The sequence below is a fragment of the Mya arenaria genome, chromosome 6 (genome assembly GCF_026914265.1).
Source record: "Mya arenaria isolate MELC-2E11 chromosome 6, ASM2691426v1".
Classification (NCBI taxonomy): domain Eukaryota; kingdom Metazoa; phylum Mollusca; class Bivalvia; order Myida; family Myidae; genus Mya; species Mya arenaria.
In genome coordinates, this window is record NC_069127.1 from 32,224,657 (window position 1) to 32,252,101 (window position 27,445).

Consider the following 27,445-nt stretch of genomic DNA (forward strand, 5'->3'; position numbering starts at 1 on the left):
CGAGTTATTAGGTAGAAAATGGATTAACCTGGAATTTGTTAAGTAGGTCACGACAAGAATGTTACCATTTTATACTATCACATATATTTATGGCAGATGTTTGGTGTTATTGGATTGAAATTATGTAAAAAGAGTTGCAACTATGTCATTTCTTACAAGATCTGTTTGTTGTGCAAAGTACACGGTCAGTTTGAGTCACATGATGCTTTGCCATTCGTATGAGCTGACTGGAGAAGATTGTCGATTTTAAGAAAATGAATAAAGTCGGTCACTAGGTCAGATATTCTTAATCTCATACATGTATAAGCACTTTAGATGACATTTTTGCTAATTCTTAGTAAAACAAACAACATAGGTCACTAGGTCAAACTATGCTTACTTCTCAACAATTTGGATGCCATCTCTTTTATGATGGATTATTTATTAGAAACGGCCATTGCATAAATTCGCCATTGGCTCTTAAATCTACTACATATAAAGACGTCCTAAATTAACTTCATTGACGGATTTGACCGTCGGCTTGCTCTCTAATGTGCGTTGGGTATTGATAGACCAGGGAACATCAACTTTGGTGTTCAAGCATGGGTAAAATAAAAATAGTTCTCAAGCAAATCAAAACAAACTCGCTATTTGTAAAACATTCATTTTATGCATTGTTACGTGCTGCAGTTATGTCAAGTACAAATACATAAACAAAATAGTTTACTCGACTCGATGATGGACTCTGCCATTTGCTACTTGAGAAAGGCGTCCAAAGTGGTTTTCGGGCATTGGATTGGTTTCAGTGGATTTATTTTAATTGGTTTAGAAAATGCTGATTGACAATAGTATAGCGACAAGTTCTTTTGTTAGGCACTGACACTTCAAATTTGTTGAACAGATAATATGAGTGTTCTTAGACTAATTTCGATTTCGGGGTGTACAAATTTATTGGTTTTCATTCAAACATTGCTTATTTACTGACACATTAAAGCCATGGCTTGCTTATAGGGCGATTGATGCCAGTGCTTAGAACTATTATAGATGGACTTTGGTAGAGCAATATGAGGTTTGTCGGTACGACACATAGACAATCGTAAACGATTATAGTGGAGGGGCTTGAGATCAAGACATGGTTAAAAACTTTATATTGTGTACATACATAGACCTTGGGACAATACCGAACAAATGGCTTAAAACCACACGACACATATTCTAGTAGGCACATATACATGTATATTATACATTTAGTTACTTAAATGTGTACCTTATATGTACATATAAAGTCGATCGGTCCATATACATTTTGTATCTGTGTATTTTAATCAAAACATCAGTTTTATGACGTCAGCGGTCCATATCATATTTTTGGGCGGTCCGGACCTCGCTAAAAAAAATATGGACCGCTGACGTCATAAAAAACAAACATTAATTGCTTTGTTCAATAAGACACGTCAAAAGCGCTTACAAAAATGAAATGGTTATGTAAAATGTTCGGTATAATATAAGAAATATAAGTTATATAACACACGACTTCGAGCCATATTTATTAAAAAGGTGTATACAATTATAAAATATTTAATATAAAAATATTTTAATTCTTGTTTGTGAACACAAATGTAAAACCTGTCAATGAATCTTAATCATATGATATAATAAAACAATATTGTATACGTATATGTTATCACAGAATTCTTAAACGTTTCGTTTCAAAAATAAACTACATTTCATGCATTAATTTCAATAAATCAATTGTACAATTAAACAACGATTTTATGCCATTTTCTTTCCTGTCCCCTGACTTCATTTATGCCAGTGTCGGAGTTCCTCGGCCATTTTCAACCCATGAATGTTTTAACGATTTCCCTGATCGGCCGGTCACAAATGGGACACACCTCGACGTCATATTTGCTCGCGCACTCCATGCACAGTCGGTGATGCGCACATGGCAAGAACAGTGCGTTTACGTTATTGACATTACAGAGCTGGCATTTCAAGATGTGCTTTAGGCGAGCGTTCTCTTCAAGTATGCTTTCTGTAAAATGAATAAGTTTCAGGTTAAATAATTGGTATACGTTTAAAGGGACCTAACCGAGGTATTTTGTTATATAATTATTTACATATAGGAATTTGAAACTTTTGAAAACAATGAGAGGGTTATATCATTACATTACAGTAATAACAGCAGATCGTCCATCAATTAATACCTGGGGTGTCCACTTTTACTGTTTCCTGTTGCAATTGTTGAATTTCCCTCTGTTTTTGGATATCGCCTATGCAGAAGATAAGATCTTCCAAGGTTGGACGGATATTTCCTGAAAGTGGAAATCAGTATATTTCCTGAAATGTAGATATTCTGAAACGGAAATCAGTATATTTCCTGAAATGTAAATTTCCTGAAACTGAAATCGCTATATTCCCTTAAATGGAACTTTCCTCAAATGTAAATTCCTTAAAATGGACATCAGTATATTTCCTAAAACGTATATTTCCTGAAATGGAAATCAGTATTTTTCCAGATAATCAGTATATTTCCAGAAAATTAAAATCAGTATTTTTTCCGGAAAATTAGTATATTTCATGGAAATGGAAATAAGTTACCTTAAAATTAGGCCAGTTGACGATCTGAAATAGGTAATTCGTATATTTCCTAAACTAGATTTTTTTCTGAAATTGGCATATTACCACTTGTTCTAAGTCGAATGAGGGCCTCTTTAAACTCCTTGGCGTGAAACCCAAGCTCCTCAGTGCACGTGCGTTGGTGTTCCTCGAGCTCCGGGCTCCCAAGCGTGATGTTGTCTATACCGGAAGTCACAATGTCTTCAGGATACTTTTCCTGATGCTGGGACACAGGTCTTGTTTCCTCCTATGAAAAAAATATATGATTAATTCAAAGAAAATGAAACTCTTTTGAGGCAAGGAGGATAATATTTCTATGAAAAACTATAGAAAAATGCTTAGTAGCAAAAAAAGTTAAACATAAACCGCGTTTAATGGCACTGGGTCACCGCCATGAAAAAGAACACAAATACAAAAAAAAATCACAAACAAGAAACATGGAACAACAGCACAAAATTTCGCAAACAACACAGTGCATATATACTATTAAAAAGTCTAGGTGTGTTTATCAAGGATTGTGAGGTACCGCCTTCGAACGGTCATTAAAATGTAAATTGACTGGGGGTTTAAACCAGGTTGTGGCACAACCTCACTCTTATCCCAACAATTCTGAAAAAGGAAAAACGTAAAAGGTAAATATTATCAAGGTATGCATTAACTTAAGGAAATTTAATAATATAGCAAATAATAATAGACTCATAGGTAAACCCCAAGTACTTCAATGATAAGGGATCCCCACTTTGCAGACCAAGGAATACAATTTAGAGTATCTAATGCAAAGATACGATGCAGTTATTGTTTGAAACTATGAGCATCACACACAAATAAAAGGTTTAAAGCTATGGGATCATAGTCTCACAATAAAAAACATCATTGCACTAAAACAAGGAACAACAAAAACATTACTAGAAAATAAAAACGACATATGTCAGCTAAACCTGTCTTCCAAATGATTACTTAAGTAACATTTAAAAAGAAAGTGAGGTCAAATGCTGGAACATTCAAAGTCAGACAAAAACGGGTTTAAAGATAACATGAATCTGCAGAATTTTCATAAAATCAAAGCACTGAAGATTTAGTAATGTAAGGACGCCATAATAAACCTTATAGATTGTATGGGGAATTCATCATCAAAAACAAGAAGGCAAGTACTTTTCAAAGTATTGCCGTTATATCCACGGTTTAAATAAAATCCAAGCAAATCATTAAGTCTATTTGCCCAACAAGCTGCTGAAAACATTTCAATATTACGATTTTTCTTTAAAACATCACAATAAAATTCAGGATGAGCAATAATATTAGTAAACAGCGATTTAAGACTACAATTGTACTTTGATATATTATTATGATGACCATTAACAAATTTTGTGAAAGTTTTCTTTAATTTATGATATCTGAAACTTAGAAGTTTTTTCATCATAAGTTTACTACGAGAGCTGAATTATTTAACATCTATACATATTCTAGCGATTCTTATCAACTATGCAATAAAAACGCATTATATAATATGGTGGTAAACTAGGCACATCTCCATCTAAAGAAGGGTATTTATTTTTAAACTTAATTCATCACATTTATCACAAAGATTGATATTCAATTTATCTTCCCTACTTCGAGTTGCAGATCTAAATAGAATGCTTCTAAATTGGATGATTTAGATTTATTAAGTTGCAACTGTGAAGGGTATATCGATTTAATATTATCTGTAAATACAGGATTATCCAACGTTAGAATATTCTAAAAGTGTTATTGAATTTATCAACAAGGGCAAGATCTCCAGACTTAGATATTTTCAACATATAGTTACTTTTATGCCAGTATGAAAAGAGGTCTGCAAGTAAAGGTGCATAGTTAGCACCCATTGGAATGTCCATTGTTCGCATATATAAACATTTACCGAATTTTAGAAAGAATTATTCAGAACAAAAGTTAATTCTTCAATAGGCATGAGTTGTCAATCATTTATTTGAGAAGTATAGATGATGTAACATTTGCAAAGAGGTAAACAACTTCAAACCTTATATAAACACAGCTTTTAAATAATACACCGCATTGAGCACATCGCAAATTGAAGATTAAGATATGCAATTTATTTCACAGAGTTAGCACCTTAAATAATGTCGCATGAGTGGCTTTGCCACATGTGAAGTATTTACTTTTGGTGTGCACGAGATGACATTTATTGCAATCTTACACTAAACCAAACATGATTTTTCTTTTTAGTATATGCTTATAATTTAATAAAGACAATATTTAATTAATATTTGATAGCAAAACCGATCCAAATTGCGACCAAATGACTTTATACGGAAAACGAATTTAAATGTCATCATTGCATTTTCTTCTCGGCATTGTTGGCGCCCCCTGAATGCGGCGATCTTTATGGAACGCATTATTTCGGGTTTAACATCGGTGGCCGAGTAACTAATAAATTTCGTATAAAATGTTTAATTAATCTAGGTTAAAGTTTAATGATAACAAGACCATTGTCAATAAAGAAAATAAATATGCGTCGTCTCTTAGCACGCTTAAAGATAACAAACAAACAATTTTATAATATATATTTTAAAAACTTGTCCCGTTGTTGTTAATTTATCTTTAAAACATGACGACATGATTTATTGTGAGAAGTTGCAGACAACATTTTCGGCGGTCTGGTGTTAACGATATGTTTGACTACACGGCAGTTATTCCCCCTTTAATATACTTAATAGTTTCCCAACGATTCCAGCATAAACAGTAGTAAATGTATTTCTATAGTGCATAGTTCCGTTAAAGTACGATCCTATTTACTGAAAACATTAGTTGCATGTTACCTTGAATAACTGTGGTATTGTTACCCCTGAAAATGTAATACTTTTATTACCATCCTGTTTGTTATCGCTATAAACTTTGTAAGTTTTTATACGAAGTAAACAACTTTTGTATGTTCATTTCGCCATTTACAACAAATGCATTATGTTAATGAAAAATTCCTATTGATGTGTCATGAATCAAGATTACCTGCGAATCTGAAATTACTTGAATATTGCATAAAATAAAATATACGTATCGCAATATACATATTGACTGGACGTGAGTTGTCACGTGGTGTTATAATTGAAACTGATCAAAGAAAAATTAGTACACGTATCGCAATATATCGTGATACGGATCTAGCGTATCCCAATATACATTGCGATCAGGTTTTTTGGCGAATCGTTACAAACATAATTGTACATATTTACAGGACGAGAGCCGTCACGTGGTGTTTAATTGAAATCGATAAAAGAAAATTAAAAAACCTCCCAATATATTTATAATTTGTTTGTCTCTTTTCCAACGAAACTTTACTTTTGTTAACTTTACAAACTAATTCATGGGACCGCTTGATGATGTACATTAATGTTACCATTTTTCCAATGAAATCGGTAAAACATGTAAATGGGGCATTTCGTTTCGATAAACTCGCTATTTCAAACGGCGAGTTTGAATAAATACCGGAAAGCAAGAAATAAATATACTAGGTGCAAGCCAATTTATATATACTAGGTGCAAGCCAATTTATATACACATGGTTAATTGGAATTAATTTAATTTACTAATAGTTTATTGCATTTATGTTAACAATAAAGCAATACAAATAGATCATATATATATACCTTATTTAAAACAAATGAGTGATTATCTGACATGCAAAGGGATCGGGTCACGAGTTATACCAACATCAGTTACGGCCCTCTCCCAACCAATTGTAATTAATCAAGTGCCTTTTAAAATTCTTTGAATTGAATTGTTGTGTTTTAATCAGAAAATAAACGTGCAATGAATATGTCCTTTTGATATTTCTGAAGTTGACATCATATTTCAAATGGTTTTAATTGTTTTTGAAGAAGACTACATTGAACATATTGTGTTTTTTTTTAGTTTTATCTGTAATTGCGTCACAATGTTTCTCTAGATCTCAAGATAAAAGATGCTTTTGTTTATAGGTTTTAAATCTGGTAACTCAATAACACAAATGGTCGTACAATACATAAATTTGATAAAAAAATCTTTAGACAATAGACATTTGGTAAAAAAAATACGCACATTCGATAAATAGGTAGGTAAATTAATGAAAAATACCCTTGAAAACTTCATTATTCTTACTTTATTTCATAAGTTTTAGGAATATATTTAATTACCATTTCTGAAAAGTCCTCCCCTTGTTCGACGGAAGCCTGAACCTGCGCGATATATTGGTCTCCCTTGGTTCTCCTGGCGAAGGGACAAGCCGGAAACCAGCGGCAGTGCTCTACCCAAGGGTAGTCCCCCACATTCCACTGTCGCAGTCCTCCGTCACACGCGAAACACCGCACATGATCTTCAACACCTATAAAAACACATTATTTATCTGTAAGTATCATACCTTCTTTAAGTATGACCCTTTTATGTATGTTATTAAGTTAATCGGTATGTTAATAGTTGTAGTGTATTGAAAAATATAGGAGCGGCCGGAAAACAGCGGCAGTGTTCTATCAAAGGGTCTTCTCCCGCTTTCATCTGTCGCGATCCCCCGACACAAGCGAAACATCGTACATGGTCGTCTACACTGTATAAAATGTCTATGACAATTACTTGTCACTGTACATGTATGGATCCTTTGTGGATGTGTGAGCCCATCCCTTAGGAGTAAGTTCCAAGTTGATACATAAAGAATACGTCTAATCGCTGACGGTGACAGTCGGAATTCTTTGATAGGCTATAGATGTTTAGACGTAATAGATGTCCTGAATAAGGTTTATGAATACCACCCGGATCTTTTAAACAACTTGATACTACTTTTTAATGTTACCTTCAGAAGTCCTTTCAACAAAATTTGACCGGACATGATTTGGCCCGCTGTTCAAGTCGACCCAAACAAAAATATTTCCCCAATTCTTCGAAAAGGAAATAAGTAATAAGGGCAACAAGCTGAAGTATTTCAATCCATTTAACAAAATCACTTAAACATATTAAAGATAATTTCCTAATTAATACAATAAATGATCATGGCTTTAAAACAAGAATTACACAATTTCAGCAACAAATGATAGGTTAGCTCAGTATTGTCCAATGTTATGAAATATTCCATATCATTCGTGGAAGTACGGCCTTGTGCCCTAATTCGTCTTGGGCACATTCTGCTGAATTGTCAATAGCAGCACATAAGTTGCCTGAGACTGTCTTTTTCGTCTAAAAATAAGAAACATTGGAAACGTCTTTGCCCAAATTAGGTAAACTAGTACCTGTGTAGTACAGACCAGCGTCTGCCAGCTGGTAGGGCTTCTGAGACATCTTTTCCGGCCAGCCGTTATATGTAGCCAGGCGTGCGTCATAGCTTGCATACTCGGGTCTTCGGTATGTTATATCTATTGGGGTTGATAAAAACATAATTAAGCAATGGTTCTTATTATGCGTTCGTGCATACTATGATATTTAAATGAATATTTTTGATACAATTATTTACACGAAACTACCATGGTAATCCCAAATGTCAGTAAAGTTCCGTTTGGGTATCCGATGATGATTTTATTAGCCCTAAGAGTTCTGCAAAACAGAGTAATGTATGCTCTCACGTGACACATCATAGGACTGTCAATGTGTGGCTTTTGGAACTAGTATTGAATATATTGTGGCACGTAACGGGAGAACCGAGGTGTGGTATATGATGTATACTATATTGTGACACGTAATGAGAGTACCGAGGTGTAGTTTGATGTATAGTAAACTTAGACACGTTATGGGAGTGGCGGGGTGTGGTTTGATGTACAATATAATGTGGCATATAATGGGAGTGACAATGTGTGGTTTGATGTATACTATTGTTAGACACGTAATGGAAGTGTCAATGTGTGGTTTGATGTATAATATATTGTGACACGTAATGGAAGTGGCAATGTGTGGTTTGATGTATAATATATTGTGACACATAACGGAAGTGTCAATTATAATATATTGTGACATGTAATGGGGGTGCCAATGTGTGGTTTGATGTATAATATATTGTGACACGTAATGGGAGTACCAATGTGTGGTATGATGTATAATATATTGTGACACGTATTGGAAGTGTCAATTTGTGGTGTGATGTATAATATATTGTGACACGTATTGGGAGTGTCAATGTGTGGTTTGATGTATAATATATTGTGACACGTATTGGGAGTGTCAATGTGTGGTATGATGTATAATATATTGTGACACGTTTTGGGAGTGCCAATGGGTGGTTTGATGTATAATATATTGTGACACGTTTTGGGAGTGTCAATGTGTGGTTTGATGTATAATATATTGTGACACGTTATAAGAGTGCCAATGTGTGGTGTGATGTATAATATATTGTGACACATTTTGGGAGTGCCAATGTGTGGTTTGATGTATAATATATTGTGACACGTTTTGGGAGTGCCAATGAGTGGTGTGATGTATAATATATTGTGACACGTTATAAGAGTGCCAATGTGTGGTGTGATGTATAATATATTGTGACACGTATTGGGAGTGCCAATGTGTGGTGTGATGTATAATATATTGTGACACGTTTTGGGAGTGCCAATGTGTGGTGTGATGTATAATATATTGTGACACGTATTGGAAGTGCCAATGTGTGGTGTGATGTATAATATATTGTGACACGTAATGGAAGTGTCAATGTGTGGTTTGATGTATAATATATTGTGACACGTAATGGAAGTGTCAATGTGTGGTATGATGTATAATATATTGTGACACGTTTTGGGGGTATCAATGTGAGAAAGGTGGCATTCAAAATCACGGAACACAAAGTACCTGGTGCCTTTTGTGTTTGGAACGATTCCAGCTGCTGTCTTCTTAAAGTTTCAGGATCATTGATCAGACACTGCAACATTTAAATTTGTATCACAACGTTGCTGTGTTCAATTCTACCAGGTTTGTGCAAAATAGATAAGTGAAACCTGTTCATAAAGTAATATCGCCAAGTTGGTGAATAACTTCAATAATCCAAGGTTTCTGAAAATTAAAATAAGTAGTTGCTTCGTTTGAAATAATTCTATATGATTTATTCTAAAGAGTGAAGATAAAAAAACATCATAAATACTTATATATCTATTTTAGCTTCCTTTTTTGATCGAGATAAGTTTCAAATTAATCTAATCTTACGGCTAAAACAGCGCCGAAATGATTAAATATTGTAAACACACAATACCCTTTTCTGTTCCAATCCAGTAATTCCATACAAGTCAATGAGGAAGTCACAATTGCCAGCGTTTTTAATGTGCTCTGACATCGGATCGTCAACCGGGCTGAAGTCTTTAAGACCGATACCGCACTGGTGGCACCGAACCAGGTCCGCATCGCCTTGAATCAACGTAGAAAAGAATAACATGTTATAACATACAAACTTTTATGTTTACCGAAATATGTTATACTATCTACTGTTCGTGAAAGAACCGTTTTATTAGATTAGATACTTTATCAATAGGTTCTACTATTTGACACCCGTATTTATACTAATGTATGTAAGTTAAGGATTTAAAGGCAACGCTACAAACATATTCACCCGTGAAAAAGAAGCCAGCTACTGCAAGCATTTGTGGGGTAGGTGCTGAATGCGGCCAGGCGTTAAACGTGTCCAGTCTGATTTCCACGGAGCATTTCCCTGGGTAGCGAGGCCGTTTTCTGTTCATTCGTGGTTTGTCTTCGGCCTTAGCGCTCTCTAGGGTTGAAATATTGTTTTGTTTATGAGCATTTGCATCTTCGCCCATGCTAATCCCTGCCTTCCAATGTGAAGGAGTTGGTAACAATATGCCGCCATCGTAGACTATGCTTTTGTATGAACTTGCTGGAAATGCTGAATTTGTAAAAGAACTATTATCATGGGGAAAAACCGTTCCTGTAATCCCCTTCAGCGAAATAACAAGATCTCTGTTCTTGTTTGTTCCGGTAGTGGTGTCAGAGCTCCTGTTTTCAACTATCATATGACCATGATGGTAAAACACGTTGTGCAGAGAGTCCTCGTCATAGATCGAGTCCGTCAACCGTTTCTTCGACAGATCAACTTTATGTGGACATAAGTGATTCTTAACGTACAACTGAAGCTTATCAAACAGCTGCTGGCAGTCTGGTGTCTTTCTTTGTACCAAGAAAGACCCCGCAGAACTCGACGTCCTTACAACAAAGTCCGTAATAGGTACATCAGAGAAATAAGAACATGTCTTTACATGTTGATTTTCCTCTGTAATTTCGAACTCTTCCGGTACTTCAAGCAATACGAAACAGCGATAATCACCGCCATTAAACCGAATATACACCGAAAACTCTTGAAAACTGGACAGTACATGCCGAATAAAGGCACTGAAATCTGCCGCACACACAATGTGAATCTCGAGGATGATTACTTCTAAAATGGTCACATCCTTTTTGCCTTTCTTCCGTCTTTGATAGTGAACTTTAGACCTTGCCACTCCTGTCCGTGGTGATATTCTAAGATTCGCATTTTTATTTTCCACTTTAGAATGTCTCTCTTTAGTAGATGTAGTACATGCTCCTTGTGGGAGCTTTGATGAATTAGACACTTTTGCCATAGCGAAACGGTTAATTATATAAATAATATAAGATTAGTTCACATAGAAATTACAAGCGAACACACACAATTTTAAAACAATTTAACGCTTTACTACGATCGTATCTCATGAATACTTGAAATAAACTTTACTTAAGGCACAGTGGTTTCCCATTATATTGATCATATACATGCATTCAACGGGGTCAACTTTTACGTCACGATGGCTAGATTTGATGTTGCGCTTCAGATTATCGTTTTACTTGCGTGTATGCAACACACAGTATAATTATTTTATGTATGATATGAGTAAAAATGATTTATAGTTTGTGTCACTTCTTAAAAAATATCGGACACTAAAGACCCATGGGTGATTTGAATGATGAAATATGTAAAGTGAACTTCTAGATATTTGGTATGATATCAGTATATTATTATTATGTAATTTAATATAACATATCGAATATCTTAAAGTTTGCTATAAATAATTGTCATGTTTAGTAGATTCTGATTTGTTTGAAGAATAACATGTATTCAAAGCAATGAATATTACTGATTTATTGAAGTTTGCAAACGATATTGATAAGATTTATAATGTTTATTTTTGTAATCTAAATGAATGCCAAACGAATATGTATCAAATAAAAACCTTAAAGCATGCAATAGTAAATATTCTCAAGTATACTATTTAAGTGATTACCTGTGTTTAAAAATAGATTACGGAAAACCGATCTTAAGTTAAAAATAGTATATGAGATATATTGCGAAAGCGAAAGTAAACGGAAAACAATTTAATTCGCCTGTGATCGTTTGTTCTCTAAACGTGTAATTATGCTTTACTTAGGTGCAGAAAAAGTCAATTTTTTTTTCAAAATTTAACAATAATAAACACATCTGAACATTTGGCTTCTAACCAAATACCTTTGATATATTACGCGAGATAACAGTGTGCTTGTCAGGGCTGTCGATTGTTTTATTGGTAAGATTAGATTTGAAAAACACAAGTTTAAACAACGTTTTAAAAGTCATCATCGTCCTAGCCGCCTTCCAAGTCCTGTATTTAGTTACGGGCGTTTAAAAAACAGAAAAATCAGCTTAAGGAGAAAACAGTTACGACAATATAGGATACGGGTTTTCTCATGTATAAAATACATATATCAACTTAAAATCAGTTTATTTTTGTATAATATCGATGTGTCAATGCTGTTACAACAGAAGTGCAAAAGAGAGGCATCGCTTAATATTAATTTATTAGCGGGAGTACAGTGCGTTTAAACCCAAATAGTTCTAGTTGACAACATACGGTGGTCGACAGGGGCGGATCCAGGATTCGACGTTTGAGGGGGGCGTGTCTTATGGGCGTACCCTTTTTACTTGCGCCGCTCCCTCAGAAACGAAAACTTGTTTGTTGGCATGGGTGATTGGGGGTCCTCCCCCAAGAAAATCTTAACATTTTTTAGTCCGAAGAGGTGCATTTGGGGCGTATTTTATTACATTCTTCTCCTATATTGAAATAAAAAGTAAATTTGGACGTTGCTGGGTTTTTGGGGGTGGTGGTGGTGGGGGGGGGGGCAAACATTCATTTTGGGTGATAAACCTTTAACTTCAATATTAATTACTGATTACAAGATTGTTACCTTGTATTTAATAGCTGAAAATGCAAAATAAGTAAATGATTGGTGAGTGCAAAAGGATTTACTGTTATCTAGTATCGTTTCATACGGTAGAACTACCGTGATTTCTGCAATATCTTTCAAATTAAACTGGGTTATCTTTCATTAGAATCATTGTTTTCGACATGTATTCATTCTTTTTGATATATTACAGCAATTGTATTAATTGTGGTAAATCTTATTTGGCAGTAAGAGTGCATCTTTAATGATTGTACAAAACGAGAAATCAAGTAATATCTTTCTAAAACTGCAAACAAAATATCGAAAATTGTTTTTACAGATTAATGAACTACTGATATTTCCAGAGAAAACACAAATACTAACGATGAAGCCAACACCGACATCGAAAGATTCCGGTTTAAGTGAACGGCAGAAAAACTTCCAGGGCTACATAAACACAACAAGGACAAGTCGTGGGTTTATTTATTGCAACCCGCTTTTTGTTCCAGCCGGACAGGATTTTGACCGGAATCAGGGAAACCAAAGTTGTCACGGTAGTATCACTTTTTGAAACACAAGAAAAAGAAAAGATACATTGCCGGTAATATCAATTCATTTTCAAAATCCAGTTTCTGATAAATTAGTCATATCAAGTAAAGATGAAAGACGAATACGTTTTAATTATCCCAAAAAAATGATATATATGTTTAATCATTGAAAAACGTTGTACCCTAAATAGATTAGAGTGAAGTGCTGGAAAACTGAACTGTTTTGTTGTCTATGGCGAACTCTCTTTAATATGCAATATATGCCCTCCAAAACCAATCTTGAATATCATTCGTCTCATAAACTCTGTTGAAGTAAAACGAGGGCAATTGGAATTGCTTTAAACACGATATCCGTGTTATCTTTAATAACACGGTTTAGAATATTTTCAAAAGTACCTAGCAAATATACATAACTTTTAACGAACTTGAACAAATTTATTTTCCCTTATATGGTGTTGGGGGTCGTAAACCATTAGATTATTTTTTTTATTTCGCGTGCAAATTGGTCAGTTGACTTTAGAATATACAACCTATATCTCATCCATTTTTCGACCTTCCAAGCACTTATATGTTGAACAGTGTTTACCGTGCACCTAAATGAATAAATATGAACTTAAAGCCTCAGTGTCACTTAGGATTAAATAATTTAATTAAAAAACCCCAGTCTGTATATAACTATGATAGAGTCTCAAAAAATGTTTGACAAATTACCGAGGTCCACAAGATGCTTTAGCAAAAAGAATGCCTGGAAAATACCAACGAATTAACAAACTGGATCACTGACTCTCTATATGCTAATAAGGGCACTCTAAATGTTGGCAATCAGACTTAACATCAGTTTGATTTGATAGCCATATATATGATAGTTCTTTAAATTGAGCCAAAATAACAACTTTGCGTTAAGCGGCCATAATTTAAATATAACAGTCATATGCAACACCTGTAATTGTACAAAATACACATTTAACCTCAATAGATTCTACAATCTTAAGACCCGAGTACGCAAGCTATAAGGCGCGATTGGCAACATTTAACGACTGGCCGGAAGCGGAGTCTCAGAGGCCGCAGCTGCTGGCTAAAGCTGGGTTCTACTATACAGGTCGGTTTTTAATAAAAGAAACTTTCAAAATTTAAGAAGGAAATTTAATTAAACGTTGAATATATTATTAAAAAAGGAATGAAAACATAAACAGGTGAATTTATTGTACCATTTGACTAGGGTTCGCCGACAAGGTGTTTTGTTTTGCGTGTGACTGTTGTCTGCGGCAGTTGGAAGAAGGAGCAGATCCTTGGGTTCAGCACTGCCGTGAGTGTCCTTTTGTCAAGCCCACCGAGGGGGATGAGTGCATTGATGAGAAAAAGGCGTCTATTCATCAAGCAAAGGAGGTAAATATTAACGTCGAAACCATTGTCTTAATCACTAGCGGATTAAGGAGGATGTGCACCTGTCCCCCTCCCCCCGTATTAGATTGTTGATATTTACTTTTTATGTCAATATGAGAATTTTTTTTTACGCTCAAATTGCAGCAAGGAATTAAATATACATGCAAACATTTAATGCCATTTACATTCCGATTCTGAGGCAAGGGTGTTGTTAGTATTGAAAGCATGTAGGGCCCCACAACTAAATGCAATGTATCTTTTATTTTTTCAGCTTGAAGAAGCGAACAATTTAGATGCAGACATTTTGACACACAACAGAGAGCACGGTAGGTTTAAGTATTGCTAATAAATGGCGAATGCATCATCAATTATATATATACGTATTCAACTTTCCATTTTCCATACGTTACATTGATACCAAAGTCACTGATCTGACAAGATTTGAACAACACTTTATGGTCAAAACACAAGGAACATGTTTTAGACATTGAAAATACCCTCTCGGTCTTTTTTCTATAATTTCAATGAACTAATTTAGAAGATCGAAATATGAAATAATACTTAAATATTCTATGAAATAACACTATTATTTTTTGCCTGTTTCAGATCACCCACTGCAACGTTGTGACGTTAATGAGGCCACACTTAACAAATAGTTTGTTTGGCGTTATCCGACCGACCCACAAAAATACCCGCGACATGAAAGTTGTCATATTTTTTGTTTTCGTTTTTCATTAGGTAATAACGGGTGAAAAAGTACAACATACACAATAGGAACGATCTTCCTACCTACATGTACAAATGTGGGTCGGGTAGCGCCAAACAAACTATTTAGTAATTTTGGTTGAGCGTAAATGGTATGAACTGCCGTGTAGATACCATCGGATATGCTGTGAAGGCGCTAGCAAAGCAAACATGATGCCACGGTGTGTCAAATGTGTGCCCAGTCTGTCAAAGAAATCTCAGACTGCCATGAACATTCGGGTGCTTTTATGGAATAAGCTCCACCATTCAGCTTGATCCCCGCGTCAGTTTTGTTACTTTTTGTTCTACATTTTGCACAGACAAACACATACGGAAAGTGAACATTCTATCAGAATAGTGATATTTTTAATGGATATGTACATGGCTTATACAGTCATTGTTGTGTTAATCTTAATCAGTATTAACCGTGGAAATAAGATATTCACTTCAACTTTCAATGTAAATGCAATCTACATTATCTTATTACAATAGTGTTATTTTTTTCCAAAACAATTACCCTTTTGGAATTACTCTGTTATTAAGATGAAATGCCCTCCTGCATGCATCCCTAGGTACGGTAATTGAGTTTGAAGCAGTGGTAATGTTGTGTGAAATGAGGTGACATGGCATGAAATATATATTAAAATCTAGTCATGATGACGGGTCATTATGGTTGATTAACTGTGATAGCCTTAAATACGATGTGATACAATGTATATTCAGTGCACTCAAATATAGGTACTTTAATGTCGACAATGATAATGTATTGATCTCTTGTACACACTCGGGCCTGTTTGACATATGAAATAAGAACAATACGATGTAATGTATACGGCCTGGAGAAAAAATGGCGCTTTCATTTACTAGAGGTATGACGGCAAAGCGCGAGCACACCATGGCACAATCATGAAACAGTTATGAGAAAGATTGCTCTTTGACCTTAAATGGAATTGGTGGAAAGTTGATGGCTATGCATGACATTGTTTTCAAACAAGCCAAAAAAGTAACTGACCAAATTTTCTGTGTGTGACCTTGATCTTTGAAAGTTGTGAACTATTTAGGTGTCGTATCCAATTATACCGGTAACTTAAGCCTAAACCAAGAACACTTGATTTGTAAAGCACCTATGGCACTGAATAATTTATTTTGTAAATGCCATTGTTATGACCATCAACCTAATTTGTATATTATTTTATACATTTATTTAAATCTTGAATTTATTCATCTTGAATCATGCAGAATATGTTTGAGGTACACCAAATCCAAAGAGTTAAAACGAATCAATTTATGACTTTGTAAAATATTACTGTCACAACTTATTCCTTCAATGCAAGTGCATTTGGAGAATTAGGAACATACCCATTATATATACAAAGATAAGAGATTTAAGATTAAGACAGGTCTAGAATTTTAAACGAGTTTAGATATCTTGTTAAAAAGTTAAAGAATCTTATTTTGTTGATTATGACTGTCCTTACATTCACTTCGTTTTCAAACTGTTAAAAAGGCCAGAAATTTTACAGTTGCAATGCAGTTGATATGGAAGACGAATTTTTTATTTCGGTCCTTAATACAACAATATTTAAAGAAAATAATAATTTACAAGTTCTATTTCGTTCGATCGTCTGTGTTTAAGGTTATGCAACTGTTTCAATCCAAAAAAAGAATGGAACAGTTTAAAAATGTTTATTTGTTCTGGGGTCTCTTAAAGAAAGAGTATTATAAATATCTGGTGGTAATTGAACTCAGCTAATTCAACTTTTTTATTTGCTATCGATTAATCATATATAATCATGATAAACCGGTTTTATAAAAAAAAAAAACATGTGTGATTTGTGTGTGTTATGTTTTGCTTTCTTGTATGTATATATTCGTTTGTTACTCTGTACATACACAATGAAATATGTAATGTTATATATTGTATTTGTTGTTGACGATGTACAATGTACGAGTTGGAAATAAACTGTATGTGTATGTGTCTGTCTGTCCGCATGTTTGTCTGATTGACCTACCTACATAAGCATTACTTGCTATATGAGCTCTTCTCTTCTCTTTAGTATTTTACAAGTGACAGCCTTTTGCAAGAAGACCTTGATTATAATATAAAAACAAGTAAAAATAACAATACATACGCATGGAAGGGTATTGAAGCAAAAATTGCATAGTGTTTGGTATGTGTATTGAAACTACTTGGTCTTCAGTCCCTTTGAACATCCGCAGGTTGTAAAGGGATATTATAAAACTCGTGACAGAAAATAAAGACTGATATAAACTTGCGGACGCTTATCAGCGAAATGCAAAATAGCTTTATGGTCTGCATTTCCGGTACATCTTTTTATGCCGTAATAAAACCCATATTGGTTCATGACATGAATAGTAAGTTTCTCACACTTCAGACGATAATATATAATCATCAATATCAGTGTAGATTATATCAAGTCTTGTATAACGATAAAATGAAGGAAGACGCACATGTTGCCTTTAGTCTATCTTAGTTAACGCAGTTTGGAGTATATTGGCATGACCACATTTATGTTTAAATCTCCCATGATTATGTTGGCTTTGTGACGGTTTTGGGATTGTTCAATGCTACGGACATGTTTCATGACAACTTTGGTGGAAGTTTTAGGTCTGTGTTAAAAACATAAAATCATTAGCTGATATAAAGTCAACTTGTTTGTTTCATTATTTCCTGAACTCAATAGAGCTTTCAAGTGGTTACTCGACTGAAAGCAACGTAATGCAAATGACATTGCCCTTTAGATTGTAATAAAATAACTGCGTCTGGAATAGTATTTCTCCCACCCCAGATAAGTAGATCCAATAATTTAACCATACTAGAAATTCTTATCTTGCCCACGGGCGAAGATAAAATGCCCGTATGGAACTCCTTTTTAATGGTCAGCACATTGTAATCACCTCCCTTGTTGAAGACTTTCGTTTGTAGCATCTTTGAAACCTTGTCTTGTGGCAATATTTAGAACGCTAATTTATTATTTCTCGCTTCAAATGTCACCAGAATACAGTTTTCATGCACCTTTCAAGAAATAATGCTTCACTCTCATTATAACTATTTAAAGAGCGACTTGACTCTTAACATAACCTGAATCAATGCGCGCATATCCATGACAACCACGAATTATCACATATACATACGCATTTATTTTCACTAAGCACAAAAGAGTTCCATCAAAAAATACATTTTTACTTAATTTTGTTTAACTGGGGTGGGAGAAAAAGCATCTACCATAGCCGCTCGTGTAAGATAGGTTCATCCCGACAATCGCGCAGGGTGTTGTGCGGAAACTCGGTAAACCTCGTTTCCGCAAAACACCCTATGCTCGGGTCGGAATGTACCTATCTTACACTCTCGGCCATGGAAGATACTTATAATCCGTGCGGACGAATAACAGCCATTGATCATGCCACTTGCATAGCAATTTGTCTCCTTAAAATATTTACACCCTTTTAGCGACCAACAGAGAATTCCCTAGAAATAATCTTCATTGGTGATTATTTCACGTTGATACCAGGGAGATATATATATTTCACGATAACGTATTTGTAACTAACTTATGAGCCAATAGGATTGTGCAAACTAACGTACACGGGACTCTTGCACACGATGCATCAAACTACACCCATCAGTACAGTAATCACTGCAACCATGCAAATCACCATAGATACCAACGTTCATTAATTTTAAATACTGTTTTTAAACATAAAATTTATTAATTTTGATAAAAAAATGCCCCCAAAAGAGAGAAGAAAAACCATTGTTTCTGTTTATAACTGAAATCCAACTATACTCGCTCATGGTGACAGAGATCTATTCTGCCTGTTAGGGGAGATCACTGCGTTGGAGATCGACGAAGCATGGTGAAGACCCATGTTTGTAATCACGCTTATTGAAAACAAGCGTTATGTGTCATGTTTGATTGGAAACTAGGCAATTTCAAGGCTGATTACATGTTGACAAAATAACGAAAATACAAACTGCAGTGACTTTTTCTTCATATTTTTCATATGTGTAAGGTTCAAATTACAACATTATCATCAATATCTCGATTAAATGGCAACCTCATTTGTACATCGGATACATCATATGTTGAATAATTTTCTAATCATAAACACACAAAAGATATTCATACGAACTAAAGATTTTAATACTTTCATTGTCTTCAAGGAATACTCAAATATATCATACTTGACAAAAATCGGTATGGTTTTTCTTACAGTTTACATAACCAATCGGGGTTTACACTTTGTGGCTAAGCCAACAATAATATCTTTAAAGTTTCACACTTTTAAAGCACAAGGTATTGTGATTATATTCCGATCTTTGCCCGTATAGTGCATATTGCCAATGTTAAATGTTTAAGTGTTTGAAAATCGGACTCCATTTGCTATCGATAATCGAATCGAATCGGACCAAGCATTTCGATTTACTATCGGACAATAATCGAAAGTTCGTAATATCAGTAAGGAATACATTCTTTATACACAGTATCATCATGATCATTTAAATGATTAAATCTGGAATCAGTACGTGTGATGCTATAGTCATGCTTTTTGCAACAGTTTTCATAACCTTTTTCTGTCTTTAATAACTGAACGAAAAAACAACAACAACACAACACATACTTAATAATAGCACACAATTGCAAAATGATGCACACCGCATCAAGTAAGTTATCTAAGCATTTTATCCCTAATAATAAGAGCATATTTAATATTTGTGAACCAGCTTAACATTCAATAACCTATTATATTGAACATTTCATTAGAACATATTAATTTCATAAAACATTCACAAAAAAGTAAATTAGGTAATTACAAACGATACCAAATAAGGTTTAAAAAACCGAATGCATCGAGCCGGGATTCCCGGTATTTGCCAGTAAGACCGGACCCACTACATCATAGAGACAGGTTATTGAAGAAGGTTTTATGAAACATACACAATTAAAACAATTTGCTATTTTGGGAGAGTTTGTAAGTTTTGAAGCAAAAGTGTTTACAATCACAGCATTTGTGTAACAGTGTGACATCCCTTGTTAAAATGAACTCAACAAGAAGTTACCGGAAAGAAAAAAATAACATTTAATCGACTTTTATCACAAAACAAAACATACGTACTTACCGGAAGTAACAATAGCGACATCGATTTTGAACAACTGCTATCGATTGTCGCCGACAATGTCAGCGACGATTTATCGATTGTACTCGATAATCGTTTCATCACTACAGTTTACAATAAGTATTTAACTTGGAGCTTTGCCCGAAATCGTCATTCAAGGATTATGTTAACATTGAAAACCGCAGTTGCATATTTGATTTTTTTAAATGTTTTTGTGCTTTTCACGTAACTTTGTTATGCACCAGTCAATTGTAACCACGGCTCCCCCAGGTCCGGGGAATAAAGGGGTACTTTGACTTTCGGTCCAGGCAACCCCGGCTAAAATCCCCACCCTGCGGGAATGAACTGATGGTAAAATCCCCGCCAAAAGCTCCCGCACCCACGGAACCTTAGGGTAGGCCCATTTCCCGCTCTATTTTGCGCGAAGACAAAACCACCGTATTCACCCGGCACTGCGAGGCCTCCTGAAAGGTAAAAACACGGCCCGTTTCCCCGGCTATCCCCGGTATACCCCTGGACCCGGGGGCCGTGGTTACAATTGACTGGTGCATTATTATAGTACAAAAAAACACATTGTTTTCAGTTATTTACAAACAACTTTTCCCATTGATTTACAATTCATTTAAAGATTAGTTGTAATTAAATAGATCTGAGGGACCAGTTGCGCGCATGTTTCTTCAAAGTCGTTAATCGAGACCTCATGTTTAAAGTTCAATATTTTAAATCGTTAAAGAGAGTTACAGCATACGTATGACATACTGACTGCCACTATTGGCTTCCGTAAATAATAACTTTATCAATCCTCGAGGGTATATTAAACTAACTCTTCGATTTTTTATTTGACTGAAAGTGACCGTCAGCCTTTTATATATTTTAAATCATTCACGCGGCTGTTGGAAATTTTATACTATAGTAAATTCATAAGTATCCATTCGTCTTAAGGTAAGCCATCCATTATAAGGATGCAATTATGTCTTAGTATTTTAGATATTAAAATCAAAATGATTTTTATGTTTAAATTATATTAATTAACCATTGTATTATTTTTGAATGGATCACATTCTAAAATATGTTCACGTCAGCTGTAGATGGTAATTAATATTTATAAACATTCACATATTGACAAATTTCGTTGAAGTATTAGCAACTTTCGCTGGAATATTAACACTTCCGTGGCAATTATGTTTATACTCCCAGGGACTGGCGAAAATACCTCGAGCCTCGAAAAATTCGAGCCTTGCGGGATTTTTTACCTTCAGCTGAAAGAAATCGGTCCTTAACATCCAGTTCGAGCCAACGAGTACTTCGAGCCAAGCGAATTCGAGCCAACGGGGTTCAACTATATCATGAATCCAACCCTTTATGGTCAGTGGCCTCTATGGCACAGAAAATGCTAACAAGGTTTCAGACTGTAGACCTGAATACCCGAGTTCGACTCCTGCCGTTATGTACACATTTCAGTTTCCTCTTTTTATGTGTTTGTTACTTTCATACTAATATATTGATTTTTTATGGTGGCATATTACTGCCGTAAGATTACGTTCGCAAATTGTTTCGTGTAAACGCTTAATTCTCATGACAATTTTCTAGCTATCGAGTTAATATTCGCGCAACGTTTTCGGTAAGTTAATTAGAATAAGACAAAAACATGATTGAATGCCCAGAACTGCCACTTGTTACCTTTTCATTCTGTACAACACTAACTAGTTATCATGTTATGGTTCTCGAATTCCACTTAATAAGTAACATAATAACTGGGCACCTATATAAGATTCGCGTACCCAGTTATCTATAAATGCATTTCTTGCTTTGCTTTTTGCACGAACTAGTTACCTAGTTATGATTTGCGAATTCCACTTAGTAAGTTATATCATAAATGGTAAACTTCATAAGATTCGCGCTGCCAGTTATCTAGGAATGTTTCGAGAAATTGGGACCTGTACATTGCTAGTGGTTCTTTATAGCTATTCGTTTTCGTTACACATGCATAAACAACACGAATACCTGAAATAGCTTTGTTATACTAGTATAATAATGAATATAATTAACAAAAATGTTTAACCCGACAAAAGTAGCAAGTAAAAACAGTCAAAATATCAGGTTTGCCTTTCTTCAATTTGCTTCAAAGTTTCTTTGAACGCCAATCTTGGTGTCGTTGTATAGTTTTCTATATTTTTCTTTTTCAGCAGTGGCTTCTTTATTTTCAAGCTGTAGCCGCATTATCTGGTCATCTTTCCTTTGCACAGCGATCTCCATATCTCTCTTTCGTTTTGACATTTCAGCCCTGTACTTATTGCCTACCACCTGGTCTTCGCTTTTAAGCTCCTCATGTTTTGATATGAATTCCTTTAACTGCTCTAGAAGTTGATTAGGTTCAGACTTCACATGTGGGTTAGAATAATTGTCGATATGTTTATTTCTTCCACCGTCAGAGTTGTGTCCTCTTTTAAAATTCGATGGCCAACTTCGTGCCGTTAGTTTTGGATCTTTCTTACTGGGAGAAGCATTTTCCTGCGTCGCAGTATTTCCTTGTTCAGGAGGTCTGACTCTTTTAAGAAAAGCACAACATTCACTGTATTCTTTGTTTATCTCTTTTATACAGGATCTAACAATCGCAAGATTTTCTTCTACATGCTCAGGGTCCTTGCCTATATTCTCTAAAGCACTTTCAACATCACCAATACCATGTACATTAAAACCATGAACTTTTTCCTGCAAATGTTTTAATCGCAGTTCCAACTTGTCTGTCACCAATATCTCCTTGTGAATATAGTCCTGAAGCTCTTGTTCAAGTAACTGTAATGAATCAAGAATTGATATCGTTCCATTGTTAGCAACTTTTGGAGCTGGTCGTTTAAAAGGCACAAGCGGCTTCCCATCTTCCGCGCTCCTGTAGGCTCCCGGACCAGGTGTAGAAGCTAGTTTGGTAAGGACAACCGACCTTCCCTCGATCCAATCTCGACATTGCCTTACAATCCTAGTGGAATGTCTCTTACCTTCTGTTTCTTTATCAATAACATTTCTCCTAGATTTCACTAGTTTCTCAATATCATCCATAAGATTTCCAAATAGATCCTGAGTTTTCTTTGGAACTGTATTTTGCTTTGCAGACTGTCTCCCATACGATAGGACACTTTTGATTTTTGCATCACACTCTTTAGTATGTTCAATGATATCAGTATTCTGTTTGGCAACAGTTGCGCAGTCTTGGTGTAGTTTGATGATTACAGCCTTACACCGGTTCAATTGTTGGTTGGATTTCTTCATAGTTGTTTGCACGTTTTTCCATACCTCTTCCTCTGTCATTGAAGGTATATCGCTGGGATCATCGACCGGGGCTTCAGTTAGATATATGCCTGCGCGGCGTTCTTCTGTACTCAAGTACTTTGTCATTTCATCCAAACGGTCATCCAGCTGAGTCTGAACTGAAAGTGATGAAGGACATCAATAAGTTACTTGGCTATGTTATTTTTCGGAATAGCCTAAAAAACCTATTATATTTTCCGTCACCACCCTAAACGTTTCAATTGTTTGTTCATAAATCTGCTTTTATATTCAACTCGGTTGTGAAGACAGCTATAAGTTGATATAATTTTTTTCTTAAGACAGGTTCTTAGATAGAAACCAGCGATTGTATAAGTTTCCATTCGAGCGTTTAAAGCCACGTCCCAGCGATGTTGCTCAAAACAACCGACTACATACTGCCAAGCACCTGCATGCAAAATTTAATTAAGAAACGTAATAAAACTCAATAGTGATATTTCATATCAAACAAGTGTTTTTACTCACTATGTGAAAGAATCATCATCTCCTCCCTCACGTCCATCAAGTGGGTAATTACTGCCTCTTGTTTCGTTTTCTGTAGACACTCAATAAGCCCGGTATAAGTCTCTTCGGTAATTTTCTCCTGTAGCATCTCCACAAACAAAATGTTCTTCTCTCTTACGCTCTCTATTTGCTACAGAAGTTACATAATGAAAAAGAAAACATATTTTAAGCTCTAGATAGTAAATAAAGACAAGATGGAGAACATTCTAACACTCCAACTCTACAATCAGTCATATATTTGCGATAAAACAAATGAAAAATCACCAGTGTGTTGCTCTTAATACATGCGTTAACAAATTCAAAGTGATACTCATTCTCAACACAATTAGCAAAACCTCCAAAACCATACTCATCAACATGTCAACAACAGCGCTGTTTATTTTGTGCAACGAAAAAAACCCATATATTATACATACCTGTAATTTAACACAGTCAGTGATGTCGAGTACCTCCATTCGGGAGAGCATCGACAGTAATTCTCTGTTTAGGTCAAGGTCAGCCAGTATGGCAGCCTTGTTTTCTACAAGTTTTCTCCGCAGAACTTCCATCGTCTCTTATGAAAATAAATGTGAAATTCATTTGATGACTTCTAGTCAACATTGTTTTAAATTTATATTCGTCCTTGTTGTTGTATTGCACAAATACCGTTTGGCAACAAGGAAAGACAATTAATTGACATGCACGGCATTCGGGTAGACAATGTCGAGAATTTGACAAAATAGCCGTATTTGCAAAGGGCGTAGAACCAATTAAAAACGTTTGATTACTCACTTTAGTGTCACTAATTGAATTTGAAGGAAAACTTGTAAATTCAAAAAAAGCTTAATTACACAGATTGTATTTAATATTTCTTAACCTCATTTACTACTGAACTAAGTGCTAAGACCTAAAACGTTATTTGTTTTGTTCGGTTCTAAGGTATGGTTTGGCCTCATTCTCTGTATTTAGCATGGCAAACAGTACTATACTAATTCTTCTCATTTCAGGTCAGATTAACCTCAGGAAGGAATGCAAATACCGTTGGATCGCTTCGGTTCACAATGATATTTTTATGACCAAAAATAAATAAATAATAATATAAAACAATCGGGTCGGAGGTGAAAAATAGTTTGGTCTGGTAACCGAAACAAACCTATTTTTAGGCAGAGACCTTATATAGTTAAGATCACTCGTAAACGTGGAGCGATATTACTTGCAGTTATTAAGCATTGTGCAGAAAATTAGATAACAAACTGAGTTCTTATGCAGCCATGACCTTTATTCTTTATTTTCGCATTCCTTCTGTATACACGTGTGTTCAGAATAGTTTCTATTTTTTTTAGTTTTAGCTACGAAATAATTAAATCACTGCGCAATTGTACACTATACAGTGCTTGCATTCTGCAAGTATAATAAGACAACAATTATTTTATTGTGTATAATTATGTATTTGTGTGTATCGGTTTCAAAAGGCATTGAACTATTTTGGCATGTTGTATCTATTTGAGATGATTGAATTGGAGAATCATACGCTAATATTTGCCCTTCACCCTTACACAAACTTAATTATTTAATCATTTGAAATGTCGCCTCGACCAGGAAAGTAAAGCCATTATATCAACATTTGCAAAAGGAAACCAAATACTATTTAATGGAAAATCTTATACTAATGGATATATATGTTTAAGTATTAAGTTTGAAAATACTTAATTCATGAACATATATAAATTTGATTAATTATTAAGGAATTTTATCGGAAGCTAACAGGTTATAAAAATCATCTTCTTATCAACATCAACCTCTTATAAAGATCGTCTTCTTCATAAAGATTATCTTCTTCATAAAGATCAACTTTTTACAAAGATCATCTTCTTACAAAGATAATCTTCTTCATAAAGATCATATTCTTTATGACGATCATCTTCTTATGAAGATCATCCTATTATAAAGATCATCTTCTTGGTTTGGTTTCCAATGTCCATAAGAGTGAAGTACATGTACCAGTCATAAGACTTTTTGAGAACGTTAGTATTTCTTATTCTGTATTTTAAGTGTGCAACAAAAGACCTAGGACCGTACAAATTTCATCAATAGTACTGCACTGACGAGAAACTTTTCTAGGTTCGAGCTCTCTGCTAGGACGCACCCTGCTCTTAAAACGAAAAGTTCACTGTTCTTTGTATATATAATTAAAGTTTATTATTAAGGACAATTGCCAAACAGTTCACCTTTTTCGCATTATTTACATTTTAAGATTTCAAAAGTTGTCATTAAAAATACATCCATTGTATTACTAAGAGAACAGGACGCACATCCCATTTGTCCATACCGGTATGATGCTTTGTGCATACGTACGTTCATTGTTTTACTAAGAGAACAGAAATCACTTGACATTCGACACCTCAACTTAACTCAGCTTATTGTATGAAACAAATAAAAAAGCATCTAGAAAATACAACCGAAAAAAACCATTAATGTTAGTAATATCAAATAGTTCATACGGACGAGCAAAATATTACTATTATTGATTAAAGGAAATATACTTGTGTCTTAAGATGTTTTGATAGTAAATAAACTTTGAAAGGTTACTCAGAGATCTTTAAGATAATAAATTCACAAATGTTTACATTGTTGACCGTGTATTATGATTTTTGTTTTAAATATTTGGCTCTTAAGTCTGAATAATTTGGGCATATTAATAAAAAGTGGTAAACACTTTTAACCACTCCTTGATTATAGTTGTTACATAATCTTTGAGGTCATGGTATAAAAACATGTATTTTAACAACAAAAAAGGTTTGCCAATAAAAATATGTTTACCTGTATGTCTTATTATATATTCTCCATTTTATAATTACAGGCAATTGAAACCAAATGATCTAACACTTAAAACTCCTTTCCTTATGACTGCAACTCGCTTTAAACTTGTTCACTTTAAAGTATTATCCGCGCTATATGTCAATACTCGTATCATTCACCTAACCAATGTAAATATTGGGGAATTAACATTTAAACCTAGGCGTTCGAAGTATAAATGGTATATCGATGACTTTACTTAAATATTGTC

At 34.6% G+C, this 27,445-nt stretch overlaps 4 protein-coding genes across 7 annotated transcripts; 1 reads left to right on the forward strand and 3 right to left on the reverse strand.

Annotated features, from left to right (window-relative positions):
* Positions 1-1,060: 1,060 nt before the first annotated feature.
* LOC128238418 (inhibitor of apoptosis protein-like) lies at positions 1,061-9,548 on the reverse strand. The gene is made up of 6 exons (XM_052954328.1): positions 9,391-9,548; positions 7,848-7,970; positions 6,765-6,952; positions 2,665-2,845; positions 2,187-2,294; positions 1,061-2,014 (listed from the first exon to the last, which is right to left on the reverse strand). Exons 1-6 carry the CDS (start codon positions 9,467-9,469, stop codon positions 1,818-1,820), a joined length of 876 nt encoding a protein of 291 aa, XP_052810288.1. The 5' UTR covers positions 9,470-9,548; the 3' UTR covers positions 1,061-1,817.
* Positions 9,541-11,304, reverse strand: LOC128237714 (uncharacterized). The gene is made up of 3 exons (XM_052953295.1): positions 10,142-11,304; positions 9,788-9,939; positions 9,541-9,591 (listed from the first exon to the last, which is right to left on the reverse strand). The coding sequence occupies exons 1-3, from the start codon at positions 11,163-11,165 to the stop codon at positions 9,541-9,543; spliced, it is 1,227 nt and encodes a 408-aa protein (XP_052809255.1). The 5' UTR covers positions 11,166-11,304.
* Positions 11,305-11,331: 27 nt separating this feature from the next.
* Positions 11,332-17,409, forward strand: LOC128238420 (baculoviral IAP repeat-containing protein 3-like). 4 transcript variants are annotated; one of them, XM_052954330.1, is made up of 6 exons: positions 11,332-11,558; positions 13,097-13,310; positions 14,281-14,403; positions 14,524-14,690; positions 14,959-15,013; positions 15,294-17,409. In XM_052954330.1, exons 2-6 carry the CDS (start codon positions 13,142-13,144, stop codon positions 15,341-15,343), a joined length of 564 nt encoding a protein of 187 aa, XP_052810290.1. In that variant the 5' UTR covers positions 11,332-11,558; positions 13,097-13,141; the 3' UTR covers positions 15,344-17,409. The 4 variants fall into 4 exon arrangements, with proteins under 4 accessions (XP_052810290.1, XP_052810289.1, XP_052810291.1 ...); XM_052954329.1 differs by having other exon boundaries at positions 11,333-11,558; positions 13,122-13,310; XM_052954331.1 differs by having other exon boundaries at positions 11,355-11,412; positions 13,122-13,310.
* Positions 17,410-22,590: 5,181 nt separating this feature from the next.
* Positions 22,591-27,326, reverse strand: LOC128239254 (uncharacterized). Its single transcript, XM_052955818.1, has 4 exons — positions 27,199-27,326; positions 24,816-24,952; positions 24,361-24,529; positions 22,591-23,996 (listed from the first exon to the last, which is right to left on the reverse strand). Exons 2-4 carry the CDS (start codon positions 24,945-24,947, stop codon positions 22,684-22,686), a joined length of 1,614 nt encoding a protein of 537 aa, XP_052811778.1. The 5' UTR covers positions 24,948-24,952; positions 27,199-27,326; the 3' UTR covers positions 22,591-22,683.
* Between the last annotated feature and the right edge of the window lie 119 nt (positions 27,327-27,445).

Excerpts from the sequence above, each read along its gene's own strand:
- LOC128238418 (XM_052954328.1), bottom strand. The coding sequence starts at position 9,469 with ATGTTGCAGTGTCTGATCAATGATCCTGAAACTTTAAGAAGACAGCAG. Across the intron at positions 6,953-7,847 it reads CGCTGGTCTGTACTACACAG|GTGTTGAAGATCATGTGCGG; the intron begins GTACTAGTTTAC and ends GTGTTTTTATAG. Across the intron at positions 2,015-2,186 it reads AGTAAAAGTGGACACCCCAG|AAAGCATACTTGAAGAGAAC; the intron begins GTATTAATTGAT and ends TTCATTTTACAG.
- LOC128237714 (XM_052953295.1), bottom strand. The coding sequence starts at position 11,165 with ATGGCAAAAGTGTCTAATTCATCAAAGCTCCCACAAGGAGCATGTACT. Across the intron at positions 9,940-10,141 it reads AGCTGGCTTCTTTTTCACGG|GCGATGCGGACCTGGTTCGG; the intron begins GTGAATATGTTT and ends CGTTGATTCAAG. Across the intron at positions 9,592-9,787 it reads CTGGATTGGAACAGAAAAGG|AAACCTTGGATTATTGAAGT; the intron begins GTATTGTGTGTT and ends TTTAATTTTCAG.
- LOC128238420 (XM_052954330.1), top strand. The coding sequence starts at position 13,142 with ATGAAGCCAACACCGACATCGAAAGATTCCGGTTTAAGTGAACGGCAG. Across the intron at positions 14,691-14,958 it reads CTATTCATCAAGCAAAGGAG|CTTGAAGAAGCGAACAATTT; the intron begins GTAAATATTAAC and ends TTATTTTTTCAG. Across the intron at positions 15,014-15,293 it reads GACACACAACAGAGAGCACG|ATCACCCACTGCAACGTTGT; the intron begins GTAGGTTTAAGT and ends TGCCTGTTTCAG.
- LOC128239254 (XM_052955818.1), bottom strand. The coding sequence starts at position 24,947 with ATGGAAGTTCTGCGGAGAAAACTTGTAGAAAACAAGGCTGCCATACTG. Across the intron at positions 24,530-24,815 it reads CTGACTGTGTTAAATTACAG|CAAATAGAGAGCGTAAGAGA; the intron begins GTATGTATAATA and ends TAACTTCTGTAG. Across the intron at positions 23,997-24,360 it reads GATGATGATTCTTTCACATA|TTCAGACTCAGCTGGATGAC; the intron begins GTGAGTAAAAAC and ends CATCACTTTCAG.